The 26,496-nt window shown below is 40.4% G+C and overlaps 1 protein-coding gene across 7 annotated transcripts in view; it reads left to right on the plus strand.

The window, feature by feature from the left end:
• The window catches only part of Ten-a (Teneurin-a transmembrane protein), a 708,522-nt gene that overhangs the window by 277,042 nt on the left and 404,984 nt on the right, over positions 1–26,496 (plus strand). For all 7 annotated transcript variants that reach the window (XM_069130210.1, XM_069130252.1, XM_069130246.1 and 4 more), the window contains one exon: positions 25,867–26,070. In XM_069130210.1, coding sequence (XP_068986311.1) covers positions 25,867–26,070 — 204 coding nt within the window. The remainder of the gene's footprint in view (positions 1–25,866; positions 26,071–26,496) is intronic.

The raw sequence follows: 26,496 nt of genomic DNA on the forward strand, positions 1-26,496 counted from the left end.
TGTTAGCTATGTGAACGAGAAATTGTAGATACCATTTATTCGAATGAAATGTTTGGATTGAATGACTTTCTGTGGTCTGAATTATCTTATCTGTACAACAAAGTCGTATTAAATGAATCAAAATGAATTACAAATCGAAAGAATCAACGACAAACATCAGTATATAAACCTGGTGTGCAAGTCAACGCGTTAATAGATTGAAGCTACTTATGTCGAGACACGCGAAATGTCAGAAGATTTCGTCCGATCCGAGTCCACTTCCGACCGCTCTCCGTGCGATCCTCGACACGACTTGCCGTTTCACTTCTCCCTTTGGACCGTTTCATCGATTCGTCTTGAAACCGGACAAAATAGACGAGCAAGATGGAGAAGGGGGTGGCCAGGTTACAAGGGACGAAAGGGGCGAACTCAATTAATACCAGTGCTCGGTTTATACTATATTTCTTGGTTGCGGTATCAAGCGAGCCAGCAGCCCACCTCGCGTCTGTCTGCATTTGTTCCAATTCACTTGCTGCCGATTACCGCTCCCTCCCGGCCTGGATACGCCGCTCAGTCTCGACCCCTCATCGCCGTTCCCCATTTTCATCCCTATTCTCCCATTTCCTCTCCGTTCCCATCCCCTTTCCGCCCTGTCCCTCTTTCAAACCCCCTCGCTGCTGCTGTTTGACTCGACTCGTTCGGTTCGACCAGTCTCGATTCGTCGCAGCACAGTGTCACGTAACCACACTCGAAGCGTGTCGAAAGAGAGCCACCGCCTGTCGGTCGCAAAGGGATTCGACTTGTGCCAGTAGCTTCTTTCCTTTCGTTATCGATGCTTCGTACATACTATACAAAGATGAGAAGACGAAGCTCAATGTTACGTGTTGCTATATCGCATACGTATTTCAAAAGTATCGCAATTTTAAATAATGCAGTCCTATGTTAGAAGAACAGTAAGAGTCGTTAAAGAAGGATTTCAAGAGAATGAACAATTTCAACAGTAATATTTGATCATGGTTTCTTACAGACTATTCCTTTGCCAACGTTCAGTTGCTTAGTAATAACTTTTTGTAAGATTTCAAATAGCTTCTCGTTTCTCTTAAGAAAATTTGTTTGAGTTATGAAACTCCTTTGCCTGACCAAGTCATAGACGCTCGATACTTTTCTCGCTTCTTATCGTCAGGACGTATACGTAGACGTATTTGGATCGATATGACGGATACAACGTACGAAACACGTACGACGCTGAAGATAGAAATGGTTGTTGCGAGACACGCTTGATTGCCACACTCCAGACGCCGCGTCGCCTTGGAATCACGCGGTTAATTAACTTCACGACCGGCTGCGTCGCACTCGAGTACCGAGAACGATAATTGATGAGCGCTATGGATCACGTAAACGCGATCTGTTTCCTGTCGCGAGATACCCAGGTGGCGTTTGGATCGAAGTAAAATCCTTAATCAATAGCGTCTTCGTATAGCTACACAAACCCCTCTCAAGATTTATATTACGTAGACATTATGCCAAATTTTCGAACAAAGTAGATATAACGTGATATTAATAGGAAATTGATATTAATTATCGATACCCTGAATTTAATAAGGAAAACTATTTATTCCTCGTATTCCTAAAATTTTTCGTTTAAATCACTTTTAATCAACAGATACTACCAACGAATAGATCGCATGCCTCTAATGATAAGCCCTTAAATTAAATTGCAAATTCTAATGGTATATTGTCTGAATAGAATGTACCTTATGCAAACTTGATACAACTTCATAGAAATTGATACGAGTTGCGACAAATTTAACATGTATTAGGTTGTCCGAAAAGTTTCTTTCGTTTTGTAAGGAAATAACAAACGCACAATGCTGTTTGTTTTATATTAGTTTATTGAATTATGCACGAACGTACTAATAGAAGTAGAACGAAATGGATCATACCTAATTCAATAAAATAATATAAAGCAGAAAATTGTTGTCCATCTATTATCACCTTATGAAACGAGAGAAACTTTTCGGACAACCTAATATCTTACAAAGTAAAACATTCTTACGAAGAATGATAGACTCGTCCAGGACGCTATATAAATAATCATATTTAATTGAATAGGAAATTAACTGTCTGAATGAAACCGTGTCACTATCGCAGCGGGTCTAAATGGATAATATAAACGAACCTTAACGCGGTGAACATACACAAGGCTGACATGACCTGTTATTAAAGCTTTACTCGCTCTATTCGAGGCGAGAGATCGTAAAAAGTGTTTCGATCCGTGATATAAGACGAGGAACGTGCGACAATGCGGGTTTTACGAACGCGGCTTCCTCGGTAACAGGCCTGTCAATCGTCCGTAACGCGATCTGCTACTTACGCTTTCACGGAACGTAACGGTGATACCTAATAAAGTGTCCACGGATTATTTTTCACCGAAGGACCTCCTGCAGAGAGCCTCTGAATCGACATCACCATTAACGCAATATAATCCTCCTGTCGGACACCATATGTATGGAGAGCCAGCGGTGAGAAAATACCGCTCGGAGATCAGCCACTAGATAGCGGGTTCCATTAATAGTAGTTAATGTGTTTTCTTTCTTCTCAACGCTTTCTTGACTTATATTAATCCTCAATTTAATTCTAAATCATCTATATGTATGAAAAATTTCTTATTAACTAACCATTGCTATCTTTATCATTTATTGATATATATATATATATATATATATATATATATATACTCACTCAGGTAACACTCATATAACACTCAGGTGTTTGACACAATTTTTAGAACAAAAATATAATTTTATAAATCGTGATTTCTCACTATAATTTACCATCTAATAATATTAATCAAATAATAAGTTTACATTGTAGAACTTTTTTTTATAATCTTCAAATTATACATCGAATAGAATAATCAAGTAATTTTTAACTTGTAAAACTCAATTACAGACTTTCTCATTCGGTGTACATACTGTCAAATTTGATACTGTTATGGAATAAAATTTATTTGCACGCGAAATTTGCAACTCGGGCGCTTGGAAATTTTCACCGATAATATTAATTCGTTGTAAATATTAATAACAAATTTCAAGGATTTTTTATTTTCTTCAAAAAGTAGTTCTCGTAATGGTCGCGTTTCAGTGTAGATAACGTCCCTTAGCCTCTCCCCGTAGAGTCATCAATACATCGATGTCCACGATATCGAGAGCGCTCGCACCGTGTCTCCAGATCTACGATTCACTCCGTATATTACACTGTCAACTCATTACACACCGGACTACGGTTTGCCACATCACGCTTCGCCGCTTTTCCATGGAAAATATTGACCTCCGCGCGCGCGCCATTCCGATAACGCGCCGGATAATGTATAGCTTCCCGCGGCATTGTAAGTGTTGATTTTCCGCATCGCGTTTACATAGACGCCGCGAACTATTAATTTGATGCGGTCAGATATAGCTACAGTGGCGAATCATGGGTAGAACTTACTGCGTTAATTACCGCGCCCTACTCTTCTCTGCTCTCGTGTGTAACATTCGAAGGAAGATTTTTGTCCATGAGAACATTATTGAAACGTACAATGGTAGAACTGAAAAAAAATGTTAATCCTACCATTCTCCTCACTTTGTGTTTGTATTTCTTCATGTGTTTTCCTTTTTTCTTTTTTTAGAATGCTTTATTCATAAAAATCGAAAAATACACAGAATGTAGCAAGATGTACTGAAATATTCGAAATTCCTCGTTTTTTTGTTTCTACCTTTCATTCAAGATTATATTGTGTAGGCTATTATAAAGTATTAATTTAAAAGGAAAACTCCACGATTAATATAAAAAAAAATTATCAAGTATTTTCACTGTTACGTTCGCGTAAAGCAGTGATGGGCTTTGAAATATCGCGTAAAATAATGGAACGCGAAAGTCTGGAAAAGGGATAGAAAATGTGAGTCGAAGACACTTCAGCGGCGGTGAATCAAGATAGTCGTGGATCCCGAGTTTTCCGTCTCGGTAGCGAATATTTTCGGCTTACAACGCATTACGGAGTCGCAGACACGAGCACGTTCTTGCGGATCTTCGGAAACGATGTTAAGCCGAGAATAAATTTTTAATGGGCCGCCAGAGATTCCGACTTTATAAAATACTGCCGTGATACATGCAAATGATCGGGACGAGAAATTAAACTACATGGTTTTTTCGCCAAGCGATAACGAAACGCTTTTCGCGCTATCGATTCGTTCCCGCGTTCCGTCGTTCAAAGAATCGAGTGACGTTCGGGAATAATTAAAAAAATACGCATCGAACGATCACGGAGCATGGCTGGAAACAGAGCTGCGGTTGAAACCGATTCCATCCGGTCAGTGGTATATCCAATATTTTTAATCGTTCGTTGATAATTACGCAGAAATAACAGTTTGAAGTTAGAATCATTTCGAATATTTAAATATCAATTAAAATTAACTGAAGATTATTTCTTCTGAAAGAATTCCTATGATTTTTTATCGTCCTATTATAGATGTTACATATATGTATATGTTTTATTTAAATAAAAATGACGCTCTTCAAAGGCGTAGGAAAAATTTACCTTCGTAAGTGACTAGTCACTTAGTAAGTGTATAGTCACTCCCAACGGAGCACCGCTGCTATTTCTATTTTCCCAGAAAAAGGGTACCTAGCAGGCCTCTAACTCAAGATTAAACTTAACAACATACATTCGGTGGTCAGAGAGGCGGAAGACGCTAACGTATATACGAGATTAGGTGGAGAAAGTTCGAAGGAGAGACGGGGCAATGCTCGTTACAAGGTAATACGAAAGTTTCGCCACACAGGAAAAGAAAAGGCGGTGCTCGCCGTTTCCACTTATTCTTTCGTCGACGCTCGAGAAACTAGAAAGAGAGGAAAAGAATATAAGAAAAAGAAGACGCGAGAGCCACAGCTCTCAGGAGGGATGAATAATTTAAGGACGTCTGATCGCGCGATCGAAATTCACGTGTCTGGGAATCGCTTTGAACGTCAAATTACAGGGATCCTCTCTCCTCAGCCGATCTCTTGAATAATTGTGTTACAGACGGTCGATCCATTTAAATCACTCTATTGCCAGCGAACCGGTTCATTAAAATGCACCGGATCGAATTTCTATCGGAACGACTGCTCTGCCGCGTAACAAGAAAACTCTGACAAATCTTGTCGTCTCGGCGCGTATATCCGTCTTCACTGCGCGTCTGTCGACAAACACGAGAATAACTCTGCCATGACCTTTCTAGGAGAATGCACAAGGTCTACGTATGTATATTTTTGGGATCTGATCGAGATCTGTGGCTGTGATCTAATTTAGAAGAGATATTATAGAAATGCTATGTGTTGCGTGGAAGCGTGTAACCATCTTTGTGCTAATAACCATCATCGAGGAGAGGCTATAGTAATATCAATCTCATAACGCATAAAACTTGTATAATATTAATCCAATTATAAGATCGGATCAATTTCGAAAAAATAATTATGAGTTTGCTAAAATATATCTTTATATCTTGATTTCAATCCCATTCAAACTACCACATTTACCTGTATCAAATACCATCAAATCATGCAAACTTGGAGCCATGATATTTTCAAGGAATCTAACACAAAGAGACAGCGAGCCAAACAACGTGTGGCAATCTGCGATGTAACATAGCGCATGACTAGTTAGCGGTATGCGGGAGCTGCTTCAAAGGACCTGGCTAATATTCGCATGACGTAAATGGCAGATGAACGGCGTACAGGTTAGGCCTATGCAACGAGCATAAGCGCGGATACAGCTTCCGCTGGCGGCTATATCGAGCACCAGGCGCCACCGCAACACGGTCCAGCACGTTGCATACGTACATGTGTACCTGATTGTCAATAAATTCTCCTGCAAATCCTTGCCACAACGCTTCCTTACACGATATTCAAGCTACCATTAAAACGATAGCTACTCGTCCATCATTCAAGGGAAACCGTTGGTTTTTGGGATTGAACGATCGCAATGGACAGACAAGTACGATTGTTATTGCTTGTAGCGAACGAAGGATCGCGCGATTTTCGTTGAATTCAGCTTACGAAGCGCTGGCATTTGCAGGCAGTTTGGCGGAATATATTGGCGGTCAAGTGGAAATAAAACGTCTGCGTCGCTGGATAATGCCGGCCGTTAATATTGGCCTGCGACGCGGCCGCTCTCTGTGAAGTTGAATGGAAGATTTTTGCCATGAGATTCTGGAACGTCGAATAGTTTTATACGAAGAGATAACGCGGTTCGTCAGGGAAATTTTGCTGCTTTTTAGAGTGTCTTAATAGATGATAGTATAAAAGAATTTTTATTTTATTTTGAGAGGCGTAAGCGTAGAAGGCTTAGAGATTGCCACGATTACGGTGTGTTTCAAAAAGATGAGCAAAAATTCGTGTATAAGTTCTTTACGTCAGAAGAATGTCGATAATTGTTCAACAATTATCAGTAACATTGAACAAACCCATCTCGTTATTTATTCATCGTCATTTTACATTTTACATTTTACATCGATAATCAAACGCAAAGAATGTGTGCCTTGGTTAAATATTCATCATGGAGATCACAAATCGAGCGGTAATCGTAGAACCGACGCGGCGTTATAAAGCAACAGGCATCGCAATCGGCGCAAGAACGAAATTACTGGCTACACACAAATTACGAACTGGATACGCATCTCCCGTTTCCCGTGGCAAGCCCGCCCTTCCTTCCGCCGAGGCACAGCTTGATCATAAAGCTCGTTCCGGCTTCTACATACCGACCTCGTCGTAAATATCATTCTCGTTTTACGTAGATGCGGCTTCTCATCGGCAGAATAAACACGCCGGAGGTAAGGTTACCCTAACGAGGAAACGCTCCTTGCCCCTTGATCCAAAAGGGGGATAGACGATGTTTCTCTGGCTTTATTATTGCTGTCGAGTAATTAAACCGTTTTCCATGCCACCGCCGCGACTTGAAATCAAACGCAACCTCTGCTAGTCGTCGTCCGAATCTTCATACAATTTTATCTACGATGTTATCTATACTCCAACGACTACTTGTAGACATTCAAATATGTAATTTGATCGATACTATAATACATCCATAGCGAACAGAGTTTTGATGATTAGTGAATTGATTTTTTTTTTAATATCGATACGTTGCGTTTTTGCTATTATTTCTAATTTGCCATTATTTGGTGTATGCTGCTCGACTAGTACTAGACTTTCTAGACTTAAACTTTTAGTATTTTATCGAGTAAAGGGTTACTTAATAGCCACGATGTTGAAAATAAGCTGCTCTACGCTATTCACTTCTATCCGCTCTTCATGAGAAATTCATCGACAATAGAACAGAGAAACGATGTTTCTATACAAAGACGTAAATCGTAGATATCACTGGGTGAAAGCATAAGTGGAATTACAAGAACATTGCGTTGAATTGATCTTTGTAATGATTACTAATATTTGCACGAACGTGAGGCGATATTTTTGAACATGGAAAGGAATGGGTCTCTTTTATCTCGTTTCAGGGGGGATGAGGTGAAAATGAATCCGGAGTTTGAATTTTGGCGTTTTACTGATTAAACCGAGCCATAGGGTTGACGGTAATTAGGTGTAACCTTTGTGCGAAGAACTGTGTACACTTCCCTTTTGGTAAAACGGATAATAACATTGGCATACCGTTATAAATGCTCTAGTGCACAATAGTCTTTATCGAATTGTTCGATTTATGTTAATTTACGTTACATGTCTAATTTAACAGTTGAACAAACGACACTTGATTTTATTTCGAAATAATTACCTTTAAATTTGCCGCGATTATGGGGGCGCTTTACCGGGTTGTTACGTTGCCAAGCGAGCGTGTTTCCAGCACCAAAAAGACACTTTCCATGGTTAATGTAGCGACACTTTCAAACGAATTTATTTAAATTTCGTAAGCGAATATTATCAAACGAAACGAGGTTATTAATTAAGAATGGAACAATACTCCTTGCTTTGCTTTGTCATTCATTTGCCAGGAACGTAATCAAATGGAAAATTGTCGTAATGATTTTACAAATTTGGTCTTCAAAAATATTTATACAACGTATCTTTTTACTTGTATACATTTATTAATACAGGAGAAATTCCAAGCGAAAATATATGACGTTCGTCGTCATCCCTACTCCACACCTCCAGCGACCGAAAGTGGGGTATGTAACCGCCGTACTTCAGTCCTAATAACATTGGCCTCTTATAAAGCCGCGCTCAACCTTCTACTATCCGCTGCACGGTACAACACAAATTTATTATGCGATGACCGTTCTACTAACCGTGCTTTATACTTCGATTACTCAATTAAGAGTAAAAAGTAGCCTCACCATGGTAATTACTTGGAGTAGTTAGATGAGTGGAGAGTAAAGAGTGATCGGCGAAGAACCACAACAACGAGGACGCGGAGGGCGCTTCACGTCGAGTCTGTTACAACGGGTACAGTAAGGGATCGCTATGAAAAAAAAGGATAAGTGAAAACGAGCGTAGCCGGAGAGCCGATACACCGGGCTTTCTCATTATTTTAAGTGACTGGAGAAGCAGAGGGCGCTGTGTATATGCGTGCCATATATCACCACTTGCCACTCAGGCGGGCTGGTATCGTGTAATCGAGTTGTCAGGCAAACTACCCCTTACAGAGAATGGCTCCGCTATCGTTGTCGCCGCCGCAGACGACGCCGACGCCATAGTAGTCGCCTAATGCACGCGTTATTACGTTACACGCATTTAAAACTTGCCTCCTATTAGCAGTTTGCCGTCATCTGCGGCTGCCGCGTCGAGGATCGAGAAATTCGAGAGAAGAGACGAAGGCGAGGAGGACGAGGCGTCCACGTCGTTCCGCCATCGACCACTGCGATCGTCCACAGCCCTCCAGACTAACTTTGTTTCCACGTCGAACGGATTTAATACTTTGCCAGCCATTACGCTAGCCGATCTAATGGGTCGCGCGCGTAAAATATTTAGCCGGAGCTGGATGGCGCGTCCCTCGGACCACCTCCGCAGCGTTATTTTTCTTCTTTCGTGATGGCGGTGATTGAATTGGAAGCCGGAGCTGAGGCAGTCAACCTTTAAACGTAAGATAGGATCCTGAGAGAAGCATATGATTTTTCAATAGAATTCGCTTTAATTAAATTGGGAGAATTAATAGCAGAGTGCTGCTGATGACCAGAGCTTTAACAGCTTTAGTTGTTGTTGTAATGCTGTACAATCGAATTAATCAATAACTGGTAATTATGTTTTGGTAACGATTTGAAAAATACGCCTTGTTGATATGTTGCATCGTTTATTAATAATAAATAAGCGAATACCACCGTATCTATAATCCGTAGCACTAGCTGTATAAATTTTTGAATATTTATGTGATAAAGTGTTCACCATATAAGTTACGAATTAACGACTCTTTTGAGAAGCAACTTACGATAATTGTAAGTGGATGTCCGGTGTATACCAACGCATCAAGATAAATGTATATAGATATATATGTGATCGAGATGCTGGAACATATTCGATAGATCAGTAAAAGCACTACAGAGGTTAGCTATTACTGATAACAGTAATAGATGTGCCATTGCGTTTGCGCTGGTGCTAGGTACAAGGAATATGAATTAAAGATAAAATACTCTGTCAATATCGCGCATGTTTCAACGTTTCGAATACACGTCGAGTAGAACGAGGATGATAACTCTTGTCCTTCAGAAATATTAGACCGGTATGCGTAGTTCCGCATCTATCGCTTGATAGCCACATCGTATCGTATCGAACAACGATCATAGTACAACTTTGGATATTAGCCGATCCCAATCCCTTATCATTCGTGAGACAGTTTGTCACTTATACAGCCGAATCTACATTTACGATCGTGCGCAGATTACTACTCCAGTTATGGCTTTGACGTTTAGATAGCTTTTGGATCTGCCACAATTGTGTTTCGCCAACGTGTACAGAATGATAGGAAAGAGAGAAAGTAAAAAAGAAAAGCGGTAAACGAAGGTAAAACAAAAATTAGAAAAAAGAAAAGGAGGAAACCATATCAATAGGTTGGAACAAACGTAGAAGTGGGCCGAGGTACATAATTAAGGCAATTCGCATTGGATCTTCGTCACAGAGACATTAAATATGATCAGTTTTGTCCATTACAGTGGTGAAAACGAAGGGATAATGACGACGGTCGCGTCGACGTTTTCGTAATTCGCTCGAGTATACTTGCGAGATGCATCTCGCGTAACGAGACCAGCAAACGTCATCGTCTTCGTTCTTTTCGAACATTACAGACCGGCTGGCTCAACAGCCTGTGAAAACAACACTTCCGCTGCCTGTTATTCCCAAGGGCGTGCATAGAAACATGAAGGTTCGTTAAACACAACGTGATTTATTGGTTTTTCGTCCGGATTTCCACGGTCCCTGGAGTGTTCTCGTTCTAGAAAACCACGCCGTTTCCTTCTTCTTCTATAGAACAGTATCGACTAGTTTGCGACGTTATCGCTCGAGTGCGTTGATGCTGCATCAACTAACTGCGTTTTATGATCCTTCGTTGATAAATGCACAGCAAATGTAGGTATTATCATCTCTTTAATATTACGTTATCCGAAAAGTGTCTTTCTTTTACAAACACGTCTTTTATAACAACGCATCTTCATACAAACATGAAACCTAATCTGTCGAACGTTGTGATCTTTAGTTTGATAGATCAAAATGGATCATAGGTAATTCCATAAAATAATATAAAACGAAAAATGTTGTGCATCCATTACTTCCTTATAAAACGAAAGAAACTTTTCGGACGACCTAATAATTAAGAAACCTTAAGTAGAAATTAGTCCACAAAAAGTAAATCATCGATGCGCTATCGGTTACAACACTGATCAACGTTGATAACAGAGATTTTATGAATTCGATATTTTATGTGATCGCATTTCCCTTTTGCCCCAAGATAACACCATCGAAGGTTGGTAGTATTCATATCCGTTTTGCACCGCCATAACAGTCGAGCCTACGCTCGTGCGCGAGTCCACTTAATAATGCAGGTAGAGAATACCGGTGGTCCGGGACGCGGCTCGTGTAAGTCATGATTAATATTTCAGATGTCGGCCATGCACGGGGGTTACTGGGCGTTTCGGCGATGGCGGCGACCGAGGTTAAGACTGACCATCGCCGGCCCAAGCGAGGTTTCGTTGTCCGGCAGGTTGTTAATTATTCGCAAAGGAAATTAATGCGTTGCCGGTAATAATTTATATCGGCCGTGAAATGAATGGTTAGCAGACGGAATTATTCACGCTACGCGTCTCACTGTTCGTCCACTGCATCTTAACCGCGTTTCTAACGTTGTATCGCGAAAGAATTAAGTCTCGTAGGTAAATTTTGTCTAAGACTTTTCAGTGCCTTTTTTTTACCTATATATAGTTGTGATTGATTGAATGCGTCTAAGGAACGACTCGCAAGGTATCGTCCACTCAAATTATTGGACCAGGAAATCTCTCAAACGCTTCTCTTTCTCCCGCAGATTCTTAAAGGATATTCACGAGTGACATTAAACTGACTGTTACCCGGTCACGTTGTCAGATCAGTTTTTCAGCTAACGCGATGCAAAGCAGATCGATTAAAAATTCAGGGGATATGAACAGTAATATTTATCATTTTCGGAATTGCGTCACTCAACAGTCATCAATTCTAATTTCTAATCGCGTTACCGGATTCTCGTAGGTCAGATCAAAAAGCTATCCAAGAAAGAACCAGGCTATGGTGTAAGTGATAAAGTACAGACGATTAAACGAGCATACGGACAACGCGTTATGCGGCTGGAAATTTCTTACGTACCGTACGAGCCGGAAGGAAGCTTTTAACTTCGGCGAACTTGGCTGATTTCGAAGTGTAAAGCGGTAGAATCAATCCACCGTACTTGGAAGTAGTTTCAACTTAGCCCGGTTTCACCCGAAGTAGTCGCCTCGTTATAATGAATTTACCGAGTTCGCTGTTTAACAATGCACATCTCACCGACATGGCTGTGTTCCGCGGCGAACGATAACCCGTTGAAATACGTTACGAGCCGACCGTTTCCGGGTCCGTAATACCGCGGGTTTAGATCTTCTAATCTGTTTGATACATAGCTCGCCGCGTGACTGAGATTGTTTCATGCCCGGAAACCGGCGTTAAATCTCCTTTCCGTCGTCATCCCCGCGAAGATGTTATTACTATTTTAATTGTGCCATGTGTCGTCGACGTATCTCGACACGGGACCTTGCCGACAGGAATTTATTCTTTCGAGACGTTAAACCTTTTAGCGTGTAGGTTATACGTACTATGGGCAAGTTGAATTCTGCTAAAGCGTTTAAGACTAGATGTTTCGCGGCCGAGATATGAAGAGCCAAAATGTTTAAAACCTTGTTCAGGTTAAGCAAGCGACTTGGAAGTAAGTGACTTTAGTTTCGGTTTTATCGCGATCAACGAAATAGGCGAATCGTTGAACGTTTTGAGGCAACTGGGTCAGAAAATAGAAGGCAAACGGGGCGCTATGTGGTGTTTCTACAACGTTAATCTAAGATCTTAAATGTTTAGGCAATTAACTTCGAAAATAATTCTTCCTAAAAAAATTGCTGTACCATCATATCGACTTGCATTGAGCCATCTTCTCAATTTCTTGCGTTCTATTTTAATTTCTCCTGTATTTGCCCGGGTTTAATTTCGTTTTGCTTCTCTTATTTTCCATCGCAACCAATCGTATCGACTGGAGACGTAGTGACGCCGTGCCGTGGTCATCCCACCAGGAAACGACCGACCTCGAAGAATATAAAATAAGAAAGTTGAAGGGGAACTCGCGTAGAGGGAACTTTCCTAAGCGACGGCATGTTGCGGTTCTCTGCGCTATTGTCAGTACGCGAATAATGAAACGCTTCGATAACTAATTCATGGTATCGATGACGATGACGAGAGAAGTTGCGCGGCGGCGTTTGTGAAATATAGACTGTAACAGGTGTAGTGGCCATTCATTACGCTCGAAAATAACGTGACTTCAACGTTGAAACAGTGTAAATCCAACGAGGGAAAATACAGAACTCTGAAATTTCAATTTCTCTATCTTTACCGGTGTTTCTATTCCTTCCTTTTCATTTTTTTTTTTTTTTTTTTTTTTTGTTGCTACATCTTCTTCTTTCCCACATTTGTTTTCCTTCCCGCGGAATAATACATTAAAATATTTCCTAGTAGCTCGTCATCGATTAGCAGAGAGGCGAGGAGTAAAACTCTACTCTGATCTAGTAACCGAATTATCTTGGTGCACGATGATCAGTTCTGAGGATATGCATATCATTTTTAAGTTATACTGTGAATAAATTTGAATGGTGGCGTTTTTGGAATGTCGTTCGATTTGTTCTAAGTCGTTGGTCTAATCGTGGCTAATTCTGATTTTCACTTTCCTTCCTTACCAGGTTAATATTAATTTGACAACAGTTTTTATAAATTTTTGAAAATAACTGGTTGCAAAAATCATAATTCTACTTTTTATTTCAACGAAACTGTGATTCATTGTCTGAGAATTGGTTGACTACGCTACTAGCCAGCACATTTACTTACCTTTTCACTTCCTATCTTTTTCTGTCGCTGCATATTTATATTCAACGATAAAATCAACTTGGGCTATCCTTAAAAAAGAACTTGCCGTAGATTCGTTAAAACAACGTCGTTAAAATCACGATTTAACCGAATTTATTCGTATTTTTTCATCAGTGAACTTTTTTTAAAAAAGATGTTATACGAATCACTTATATCATTTGTTCAAACTGAACTTTTTAAACTAATTTAAAGTTAAACTATTTAATAACAAATTTTGCTACTGCAAGTTTACTGTTTTTGATTGATATAATCGAGTCAAATTAGAGAGTTACCACCCGGTGCTGCGCGATTGTTGCACATTCGTTGGAGCATGTAAGTTCTATGAACGATTATGCAATCACCGGTGACGTAAAACTAATTTAAAACGTTAACATCTAACAGTAACACGGTCGCCGTTGCTAGCTGTGCGACAAAACGTTCCGAGAACGCCTGTCTTGTAATATACGTCGAAACGTTAATAGGAAACGGAACGACGCGCAAGAAAAAGTCAAATTGAACGGAGCACAAATTTCCAACAATATACTGCATACGCTGCGTATCTTCCTATTAATTTATCCGAAATTTTGAAAGTGTAAAAATGCATAAAACACATACAATATCGAAAGCTTTCAAATTCAGAGAACCTGATAATCAAAGGTTTGAGAATCATGATGTTTAATAGGAGAAACAAATTTCTATCGAAATTCCAATTCTTCACTGGAACATATAAATATAAATTCCTATAAAAATCCACTGACTATATATAATTTTCACTGTATCGTATTTATGAATATTCTAACTACAACATGAAAGTGAAGATGAATAGAACAGCCAGTATGAGAACGCTATACAATCCAAATTCAATATTCCCGAACTATAACAAGCCAACAAGTGACTTCTTTCAGAAGCTAAGTGCAATTTTTCTTAGTTCCTCCGTCAGAAACATACATAACCTAATCACAACGAAAACGAAAGACTCTCCAGGGGTTCAAAGTGGCACTCTCCGAGTCCCTTCCTTTTCCCAGCCTCTCTTAAATTACACGTTGCCACTACCAACGACCACCTTTCCTATTTGACGTATAATTCTCGTCACCACTGCTTTGTATACCATACCCTCAACACACACAGAATTGTCCTAAAACTGGCTGCTTCCTTTCGTTATCTTTCTTAGGTTAAATAAACAGACTGCAGCTGCACTCGAGAAACAGAGGATTCGTTAAATGGGACAAAAACAGCGTCGGTAGAAGCACTCTGTTCGCGCGAAATGCGATTAAACGTTGCAGAAGCGGCGTTTCTACGGAGCAGTTGGTTTTTTATGCTCAGCAAAAGGAAGTTTCATCGTAGGCACTCGATTCGATGCGCCACCGCCACTTTTTACGCTCAATCGTGCGTGCAGCCGTTTTACTCTTGTTCGACGATGACTTTATTTCGCAAATCGGTGAAACAGGCTCGTTTATCTTCACGAAAAGGGGACATTTTATGATTTATGGGGCATTCTATAATAATTAGATTACCGGTGTTTGTCCACATTGGAATTTTGTGAATACAGATAAAGGAATTGAACTTCAAGAGGAATTTCTGCCACCTACTAAATATTCATGAGTAATATTCTACTTTGGATCTTATATATTTGTGGATATTATGTGCATTCCGTGGATTTCTGTACCTTTCAATTTTTCATAAATACGTAAGAATCTACAGACTGATAACAGTTTAGTTGGGAAGCTTAATGATCGAAGATAAATTTCTCCTATGAATTTCCCTTCAATTTTGTTACTACAAATCAGATATCTTTGGCTTGCAGTAAGCTGCTTTCGTATTCTAATAGGTTAACGTGATGTGATGGATTCGGGAATACTAATGAGTTTGTGTGCTAATTTCGAGAGAATGTAGGTAACGTAGACAGTTAGTAGTAGGAGCAGTTTTTGATTTAGAAATGTCTGTATTTGAAAATTGAAATGCTATTGATCGCTTTGACAGATTGAAGTTGGACCGATTTGTACGCTTAATGATTGAAATTTTGCCAATGAATAATTATGAGTTATGTCTAAAATGTTTGAAAATGGGTTATTAATCTCTGATATATTCAACAAATTCATTAATCTTCATATTGCTACATAAAGTTATGAACAAAGATTTTCAATTTCAAAGTTATGAATTATTATGTTCTGAATTTGATATCTTGATTTTATTACTAATGAAGTATCAATAGCACGAGATATTAAACATGCAAGTAAAACGAATCAATTTACTTATCAGAAAAAATTATGCGATAAGCTATCGAGATATCGCATTCTTCCAAACAAGTCTTACTAATCATTTACTTACGGTACTGAAAGATTTTTCTAACAGTAATGAATTTGTCCCTAACAAAATCTTCTTCGAGTCCCAAAATATCAAATGAAAACGGTACCAGAATTCACAACTGAAATAAAGCAATACGAAACGAAAGAATCTGTATTATTTCCCAATAAAATATACGCTATCCATATTTAATATTTATACAAGCACACGCATAGATGCACTAGTTCAAACTGAAACTTACACTACAACTGAATACGACACAAACTACATCGATTTCGTACGAAAAGAAGAGAAACGATAGTTATTACGCATACTCATTAGAAAATGTATTAGATTGCCAAACAGAGCATCGGCTTATTATGACACGGCGGTGGACCGCGGCTCGTTTTCCCCAAAGGTGAGCGCTAGCTTTAGGCCTTTCATCAAAGGCCTTGCGGTTTAAGAAGCGGAAGGAAGAGGAACGGGATTGAAGCAGGAGGCGAAACGAGGAGTGGCCCTTTCAACGGACGACACTTTGCACCTGTTGAAGATACGGCTTCTCCTCTGCTATTTCTTGCTCGCTTTTCTTTTTTACCCTCTTTTCCCTCCGAGTCCCATCCCACTCTCTTTTCCTCCTCCTCCTCCTCCTCCTCCTCCTCCTCCTCCTCCTTTTCCTCTTTTCTATTCATTTTTTTTCTCTCTTCTTCTTTTTTTAGGAAATCTTACTCTCACACTGAAAGTGATCTCGAGCCACGGGCACCGGGGGTTACCAACGAAAATGTCACCGAAGTTTCTTTTCCCCGACTCTATTCCATTCCATTTGACGTCTCGGAAATTGCTTTTCGATAGCAGCCTCTGTAGACGGTCCCCGTTGTTCCCTATGCATATGACAGTTAGTAAAAAGACACATTGTGCGCGCCGGCTACAACCTCTTACGCGTATTTTCCCCCGTGCCCTTTATCGTGCCGCCGCGATAACCCGCCAAGCGTTCCGCTGCCTATCCTCTTCTTTCCGTCGACGAAAGCGGCGAGGGTGGTTCGCGTTCTCCTAGCGACCGATTAAGAACAGGATAAAAAAAAGGAAAGAGAGAGAGAGAGAGGGAGAAAGGAAGGAACGAAAGGAGAAAATAGAGGAGGAGGAAAAAGAGAATTCATTTCTGTGAGACGGCCAAGCATCGAGTGAATCGATGGCCAACGGTACGCGTGGAACTCGAATCGATTTTTGTTCCAACGATGCACCGTTTACTCTTTTCACGTTCTCTCTGTTCATCCAGTCCGGTGTATACTTTACCGGTATTTATTCGCGTAGCCGGCACGTCGGAACGTTGTTCCAGCCTCAATGGGCCGTGGCTGTAAAACGAATTGTTTAGCAACCGTTCGTAGGAAAATGAAACGTAGTTTCTCTCGCACCATGATTGGGTTAGTTGTTTCTTTTTTACTTCTTCTTCTTCTCTGTTCTTTTGTTATTACACCAGTTACAGATTAAGATCAGATATTCTTTTTATCGATTTCTATTTATCCCGTCTTTGTCTAGACGCTCCTCTTGCCTTTTCTTCTTCTACGTATTGTCTCTCTGTAATTAATCTTTGATAAGAGGTCTCGTACTTTCTTGTACGCGAACGATTTCATCAGGTAATTTGATGGATCTTATATCTCTCTATATATTAAATTTCGATACGTAAGGGCACCCGATGAGCAGCTCCCTCCCACAGACGTGTCCTGCTCTCGATGGCTCCCCTACGTCGCAGGGTAAAAGCTTCATATTGATTTAGGCTGCGTTGAGAGGGAAAGGCTAGCCTGGAACGCGTCGATGCTATTCAAATTTCGGGGATTCGTGTTTAACTTGGGAGGAGTGGCGAGAACTTTTGACAGTGGATTTATGAATCCCTTGTAAATCGATTTTTTATGACGATATTATGAGCATACTTCGGAGAAACTCTTCTGAATAGTTAATGACGTTTGGATGATATAGGATGTGAATTTTTCCTGAGTTTCGATATTGAAAAAACAAAAATATTTCACGTATTGTTCGTTATTCTTTCTTCTTCTTGTCCATTTTAAAATCCTTCTATAAAATTAGCAAAATCGTTTAATTTTCCATTAATAAACTAAAAGTCTTCAAGAACAGCGTCGAATTTAATTACAAGAACAAAAGAAAAGATAAACGAGTGGGTCATGAGAAGATATTTAAATTTTGAACCAAATTTCGTAACGTCAACTACAATGTCCATTGTTACAGTTCTTTCAATTGACATCTCTTTATTTCTAATTTGTATTTATCACCGAGGACTGGCCACGGGATAAACAAGTTTTGAATGCGCCAGCAATTTGCTGTAACCCCAATTTATCTTCTGACAGTCATATTTCATCGCGACCCTCGTCAAATGCCCCACGTTCGTTAGGCGAAACGCATAAAATTACCGACGTTCCAGATTAATCGTCAGGTTCCATGATCGAAGGGATTCTTCTCGGACGTAACACTATTCACAACTAATTAGGGGAGTTCGTCGAGTGCGTCAGATATCGTAGATTGCAATTTGATTGTGCTGTCCATTTTGATTACTCGTCAATATCGATTCCACCTACGTTCGGACCATTTCGAATTCTAACTCGCCAATAGTAAAGCATATTGACAAAAATTTTCTAATTATAAAAAATATAACTCCAAGTTACATATTTTATAGCATACTCTTAGCAAAACAGCCTAACTAACTTTCTGTATTCCAAACATATTGCAGGAAACTCAGAGTAAGAAAAATTACTCTCAACGTCCCTAAATCCTGAACCTACAAACAACTACCTAATTAACCTATTAGGTCAAAATCTCAGTTTAATACTACCAAACGTACCAATCTTTCCCAACCGCTACTTCATTCCCTTGAAGTTACCAGAGCCTTACCCCTGCTCCCTAAACCTAATACTCCAAACATCCCCTCGTGTAAAACATCTTCACACTTTCCTACTGGTCTACAAATTGCATCTCGTAAATTCTCAGTGGGTTAGGTTTTCGGTGAAGCGATTCGAGCTTCCTGGAACAAGGAATCCTCCGCAAGGATTGATCCTGGCTGGTAGTGGCCGGAAGCGGAATTCGCGGTGACCCATGTCTTTGACCGAGCGCGGGCTTTCTTCAGCTCGACGGGAATTCCTTCCGCGGTGAGAACCGTCGCGTCGCGGGGGGATGGATTTTGTTTGCGGTGGACCGTTGCCATGACAGCGGTGGTCGCTCGGTCATCGAATGCACCTTGGACGCGCTCTCGCGTTCCATCGAGCTTACTTGGAAAAGTTCGCCGCCCTACAACTCCTCGTTTTTCAGTCTTCACGCTAATACCCTTCGAAGGATTCGCACGATGCGTCCAACTTCCCTATAATATGTATAAATGGTGTATATCTTTGCGAACGAATATTTTTTATATCTTCGTAGAAATATTGTATACTGTCGAGGTTACTCGATGTGTAAACGGAGAAAACTCGTGGATAAATTGTAAGGTAGAAAATATATTTAAATAGAAGTGTAATTATAAGTACGAATACAATTTGAGCTGGTCCAGATCCGCACGCTAGCTGTGTTACCCAATAACTGAAAACCCCGAAGCCAACGTCGCCTGTCTACTGTTTATGGTCTGTCTTCGTCGCAGTCTTTTGTCTACACGCTGTCGACGGCTTCAGTGCTTGAAAAAAAAAAAAAGACCAGATGTAGAGTTTTCTTAAAAGTGGTGACCACTTCAACATATACGTAAAATTTAATAGCTGTATCTCTACATCTTATGATTACCAGAATTATGATGCGATCGTGTATCGATTTCATTAGGTCGTCCGAAAAGTTTCTTTCGTTTTATAAGGAAATAATGGATGCACAACATTTTCCGTTTTATATTATTTTATCGAATTACATATGATCCTTTTGTTCTATCAAAATAAAGATCACAACGTTCGACAGATTAGGTTTCATGTTTGTATAAAGATGCATCGCTGTAAAAGATGTGTCTGTAAAAGAAAGACACTTTTCGGACAACCTAATATATTGTGCATCAAAATGTACCGCCACAATTTCCTAATATTCGTGCATTCCTCTTGAAACAAATGTTGCCACAGAAGTCAGTTATATCCACTATTATGAATCTCGGGGGTTCGTTAAACCCGTGGATCCACGTTACCTCTAAGATCATCAGATTACACCTAGAGTCCAGCAAAAGCCAATACCGTCAGCATCGAAACTAATGAATACTTCATCGACCAATAAAATGACCGGTATATACGGGGAGTGGTCCTAATCGTTTCCAGCAGTGTATTATGTCCCATCGAGTAAGGAATCGAAGAAAAATAGTTGGGTCATTTTTCATCCGGGTGCGCTACCCTTCGTGAGCCGGGCACTGAAGAGGGGACCAAGGCGATGCGAGTTTCTCGAAATATGACAATAAATCGAAGCCCTATAATACTATAACCTATAGGAAGCCAGACGGTCTGTTATTTGTTTCGATCAACGGTGGACGCTGGTACGTAAATACGACAGCGTAATTGACAGGTTTCGAGAGCGGTGGCGCTCAAAAGATCGTCAGGAAACGGAATAAAAGGCAAACAGCGGCTCTTGTTGCACGTGCCGGGCCACGGTGGACATTGTTCTGAGATACTCGCGCCGGGAATAACGGTAAACAACGAACCAATATTTCCAATCAACGCTGGTCAGCACAATAAACCGTGCACAGGTACGCTAGCGCTACCGAATCAAAGCGATTCTATGGAACCGGTCCCGGCCTACCGGTGAATACCAGACCCGAACACTATTATTTTTCTAGCCGTGGTACCTGCAGCACCGGCCGATTTAGTTTTTTAACCGGAAGTGTGAGCGACAGCGACAAAACTGGCCGGCTGGACTATCGATTTTATTACCTGACGCGCGTACGACGCGTCGTTACATGTTCGACAATATGCGACACGTGACACCGTCGAATAAAGAATAACCATGGACACCGAGAGGTTGATGGAGGGAGGACGTGTAATGGGAGCACGGTGTCGAGTGCTACTGTCGTTTGTCCCTGTTATCCTGCACATCCAGCGCTCGTTAGCCACGCCGAATAAAGAACCGATATGGAGATGAATTTTCTTAAATACGAGGCTTTTTCGCGGGTATATGGCGAGCTGAAAATGACAGTAGCGTTAGGCAAGATTTTAAACAACTTTTAACAACTTTGAATTTATTTTTATCGAAGTAACTAGAAACTGGCTGTCACCGGTATAATTTTCAGTCCATCATACGGTTCAGTTGCTCTGAACGAAGTACGATAGGATTAGGTTTTGTGGGTTTTGGCACGTTACCTGTTAATGAAGCAGCTTAAACTGATATTACCGAGGTAATCGTAACTAAAATTTGTTTATTAACGAAATCTACAATACCGATACAAATTACACCTAAACGCATTCCTACCTTCGCGTATAATAAATCTCCAACCAGTCCATTACATAATACAGCATAAACCATCCAACCACGAAATATTTAATCTACAAACAGCCAACATTCCGCACCTATTCTCGCTATTCGCATACATACACGTTGCAAACAGCTTCCAATACTAACCTTCTCAACTCTCGCCGAGTCATAACTCGCGTAATCCTGCTACGCATCCGAAAACCCAACCATCTCCGCAGCGTAAAGCCGGAAGCTACGGCGAAACGCGAATTAGAAAATCCAATCTATAGAAAACGCGGCACGAAATTGCGGGAACGAAGAGTACGAAACGTAACGGTGGGGGAAAAGAGCGGAAAGCTCGCGAGAAGGAGAATGGGAGAGCTCGAAGGGAGAGAAGAGGGCATAACACAATTACATGTGGGGCTGATGCGGGGCCGAGCTTGCTCTCGGCGCCACGACCTTCCGGCTAAGGGAAGGGAACGAAGGAAAGAGCCCAACGGTGGGTGGCAAGATTGAATATGAAAGTTTAATGCGAGCAATATCAGCGCCGCTGCCCCGGCCCTCGGCTACTCGTTCTATCAGACGTCTCGACTATCGGGCCTGCCCATCTTGCCCGTATCTCTCTTTATATCGCGGCCACGATGCCTTCTTCACCGGATTTCCATCTTTGATGTCGCGAGGATTGGTCTCGTTGTCGTGATAAAGAAATGGTAGATGAACGTTTGGGAGAGAGCGAGAGTAGGCATTGAGGTATTGTAAAATCGTCGACGAATGAACGAATTTTTAATTCTCTGATAGTTGTAAGCATTCTTAATTCTAAGCGACGCTTAGTGTTATCAATGGATAGCGAATAGATGAGTTGGTAGAAACGGCATTTCGTTTAGGATCTGTCACTTTGCATCACTTTTTTCAAATGAATTTCCTATGAATGTTTGCACGTTCTCACAGTTCTGAAATATAGAATTGAGTTGTTAACCCCTTTTTTCATCTCATATGTTGTTAAAAAGGGTATCAAACACTTTATTCTTCTTGGTGAATAGCTACCATAAACTCTTAAAGAGACCCTTTTCTTCCTTAATACACTGTATAATACCCCAGTATCTATAAAGCCTTTCTCTTCCCTTCAAACAAACTTAAATCCCGCAAAATCTATACGCGCAATTTATTTACAGTCCTCGAAAGTCTCGTTCTCTTCGTTTCCCTTACGCTTATCGACGAGCCAGCGGCGGGAAGAAAGAGCAATTAGGTGGACAGGGAAACGGAATGGAATGCTGATTACCGTTTATACCGGGAAAGATTATCAATTAAAAACTAACTTTCACGGGATATATTTTGCTTGCGGATGGAATTCACGGTCTCACTAAGGCGTTTAGTGACTATGCCATCGGCTATTTGTAAAACTTTCCTCATTAATTACCGACAAGATTCAATCCCCTCATCTCTTCTATACTAAACTCTTCCCGCTATAGCTTCCTGAGACGCCCATCTTTTCCCGCTGTCTTGATACCCTTTTGTCCTTAGCCGCGGAAGGAAGTTTAATAGTATATTAGATCGCGCGTACCTTCAACGAGCAATTATTCGCCAATTAACGAGACGAATATCGTATCCGTGTCGTACTTCGGTCGAGTCAACAAGCGGTGACCGAGCATCGGTTAAACTTTGTTGCAGCGTTTAACTAGAGTAGAATGCGAAATACAACTTTATTTCAGATGCTATTAAAATGCGTTTTCCTTCGCTATAAAGATTCACAACGATATGCATATATTGTACGAATAACATCTAAAAAGAGAAACAAGGAACATTGAAAATTAAAGAATATTTTTCTATTTTAAATTGGAACTTTCCAGGAATACTGGACAATTGATTGATACGCCCTGACCACTCGACATACGCCGAGAGGGATGGATTAATTGGCGGAAGTTACGTAGCGTAAAGATTAGCCAGCAGATTAAATATGGTTAACAACCGAACGAAGAAATTTTTTTTAAAAAGCAAGAAACGTGTGATATTTTCATTATCAAAATTTACGAACATTAAGCTCTTTCAACTTTATTTCTATGAAAAGAATTACATGAAATATGCCGCCTATTACAGGCCAGATCTCCAACATAATTTCAAATTGTTCTCATTATACCATAGCGAAGGTTAAATGGCGAGCAAAGGTAAAAAGAATAGCGGAACAGCGTGATTTTTTTAAGTACTCCAACACGTAGTCTCGTACCTCTTTACACGCTGATAAATAGGAGCGAGGCTATCGAAACACGGGCTCTAACCACCTTCCTAATCCAGCCAACGAGCTACTGTTCTTATCCTCTACACTTCCCTCGATCCACCGTAACTTTTTCCACAACCATTCTGTTTTTCGAACGGTTCCGCACTTTACAGCCAGGATTAGCTAACCTGAAATATCTGGGCTACTTTATAGTGTCGCAATCCCAGTTCATGATTCCCTGCAAAATCCTGTTATTTTACATAAGTTCTTTACTATCCGGATTATAGTGCAATTTGGTGGTATTGCAACATTTAGAAAACCGATACTGTGCTCTTATCTTTGGATTTTTTCGAGTGCAGATATCGTACAAAGCTCTAGCATTTCATCGCTAAACTGCGGATTTCTCTGGATAATTTAAACATGCTAAAATCCATGAAATCTACGCGATGTTCAAAAGTATTTAATCTTTTGCAAAATAACTTGTTGCGAAAATTAGTCAAGTGCTGAAAAATGCTACAACTAAGGTTAAATCACTATCTCCAAAAATTTCTACGTAAGGCTGCTGACGAATGAGGAGATAGCATTAAAATTTGTTCCGGATTAAAGCAAAGTCACGCCTGTTGAGCCGTGTAACATAAATGATAGGTACACTTACAGCGAAGCATCGTTGAATCAGCCGCGGCGTTGAATCGAGCCACGCGTACTGTCATTTTCGCGTCACGGACCGTCAAGCATCGTCGACAAGAATATTTCGACGTGATGAACCGTTGCCGCTGTGATGTGCGCCGATTGTCACAGCCAATCGGTAGCGCACAGGATGCCTGCGCGTAAACAGGATACGACGGTATGTGACGGGTGTCGTACGAGCTACGAGTGGCGATTCCACTGAAAATTGAAATGATACGTAGTAACTGCTATCGAAGGTGATGCGTGATTTATTTTTCCTACATTTTTTTGCATTTACGAACGGAACAAAAGCGAGTTAAAATGAATTTGCACGGTGATGACGAATGCGAATGGACAAAATATTCTACCTCCAACAAATTAACTCGCTACGATGTCAGTAGAAAGTACTATTTTTAGTTTTACGTTATTACGGTTTAAAAAGTGGGATTGTTCTCGCAACGTGCAACTTAAGTAAACGCGGACTCCAAGCAACGACACGGGTCGAAGTGCCCGTTGCAAGTTGTCTATGGAAATTAATTACAAAAGAAAGTTTAACAAGGACAGGAGCGAATTGAAGCTTGCCAAGAAAGGTGACAGTAAAATGAAATGACGGTGATATCGCGAAAGCACGCCGTTCTCGACATAGCTGTGGAGCGTATGCAGTGTTTAACCGGATACGTCAAATCGCGTTGATGACTATACCCGTCATTGACTTGACAGAGGTACACTACCGTTCATAAGTCAGTAGGACGTTGTTATATTTAAGTTAGATTATAAAGGAACATTGGAATTATAGAATAAATTTAGGTATAATTTTTCTATTATTCCAGCTTTCAACTAACTCGACATAGTCTTAGGATAATTATCAATTTATCAGTTATATTTCTCTGTCTCTGTTATGAAAGTTTTTCGAATAAAAATAAAAACTTAGTAGAAAGAAATTCAAGAAATGAAATTTCGTTTGCCTATGGAGGATTATTATAAATCTCTTTTAATAAACGTTATGTTTGTAATTAACAAATGATATGATGAATTATGAACGGTAGTGTATTCGTTCTTAAACGCGATGAAATCACTAGTCACCGATCCGTCGTCCGACAACCAGGTTTACATCCCATTTCGATCTTGAACAATCATATTTGCATAGTGAGCGACACGTCGGACACTCGTTCGGTTCGATGGACAAGCCGATGACAATGAGGCCACGTTTAAGAGCAGACGCGTTGGGATAGGCTTGACGTGGTCCGCTGAGGATACGGGCGACCCTTTGTCGATGAGTTAATGGATTACAATGAGAAAGGGAATTGGAGAGAGATCCGAAACCTTGTTTTCGTGAGATGAAAATTAATGATCTTTAAACGACCGCAAAATATTCTCATCCCATTGTACGTAATTTTATATAGATGACAAAACGAGGCAAAATGACTATGAGGAATACTTATATTTTGGTAATTTGAAAATATTATGAAAATTATATTTAGTGTTGGAATTATTATAAAAAAGAAATACGACTTTATTACATCTTTTATACTACATCTACTACAAATTTTAAATACTACATCTTTTTGGAAACTTGGAATTGATAACGATATTTAATTTACGCACGTCGTTTCTCAAGGAAAACGATCAAACCATAAAATTCCGTCAATCCCAATTAACTATCATTGGCAATCTCAAGCACTAAAATCATGCAAAATTTATGATTGCAGGCGTTGGTGACCGATCGTATCGTACAGGATCCGACACAGAGGGCGCTGCTACTACCGATAATCCGACAACACCATTCCCAACGCCGCCTCCAACCTTGACGCCGAATCATCGACAGGCATCTCCGTTTCCCCTGGAGAGCACCAACTCTCGCCGGCATCATTACAATGGGAGCATATCATCGGAGAGATCCCGCAATGGCAACGGTACGGAGTTAATTAGAGCCGCGAGCGAGTTACGTTTGCTCGTATACACTTGCAACGAAGATGATACTTACAAATGCCACGAGACGAGTCTCGCTAACGTTATGTTGCGAGTCAACCCGGTCGACTTGATTAATGCAACAGAAACGCTCGCTACGCGATTCGGAATAACATTCACGATATCTCGTCTCTGGCTCTTGCAAATATTAACTTGCTGTTGCATCGATTGCCGGTTAATGTAGTCGAAAAATTAGAGTAGAACACCAGGATTCTTTCAGAAAAATATGGAGAGTCGGTAGAAGCGTACTTGAATGTCTGAGAAACTTTTAATTTTGAGAGAAACGAAACCGAGTGTTCAAATAAGGAAAATTCGTTTAAACAGTACTCACGTGAAAGTTCTTATTTTATTATTTGTCTCGATGGTTTTTA

This window comes from Bombus flavifrons, chromosome 2, assembly GCF_040668555.2.
Source record: "Bombus flavifrons isolate JBK064 chromosome 2, iyBomFlav1_principal, whole genome shotgun sequence".
NCBI lineage: Eukaryota > Metazoa > Arthropoda > Insecta > Hymenoptera > Apidae > Bombus > Bombus flavifrons.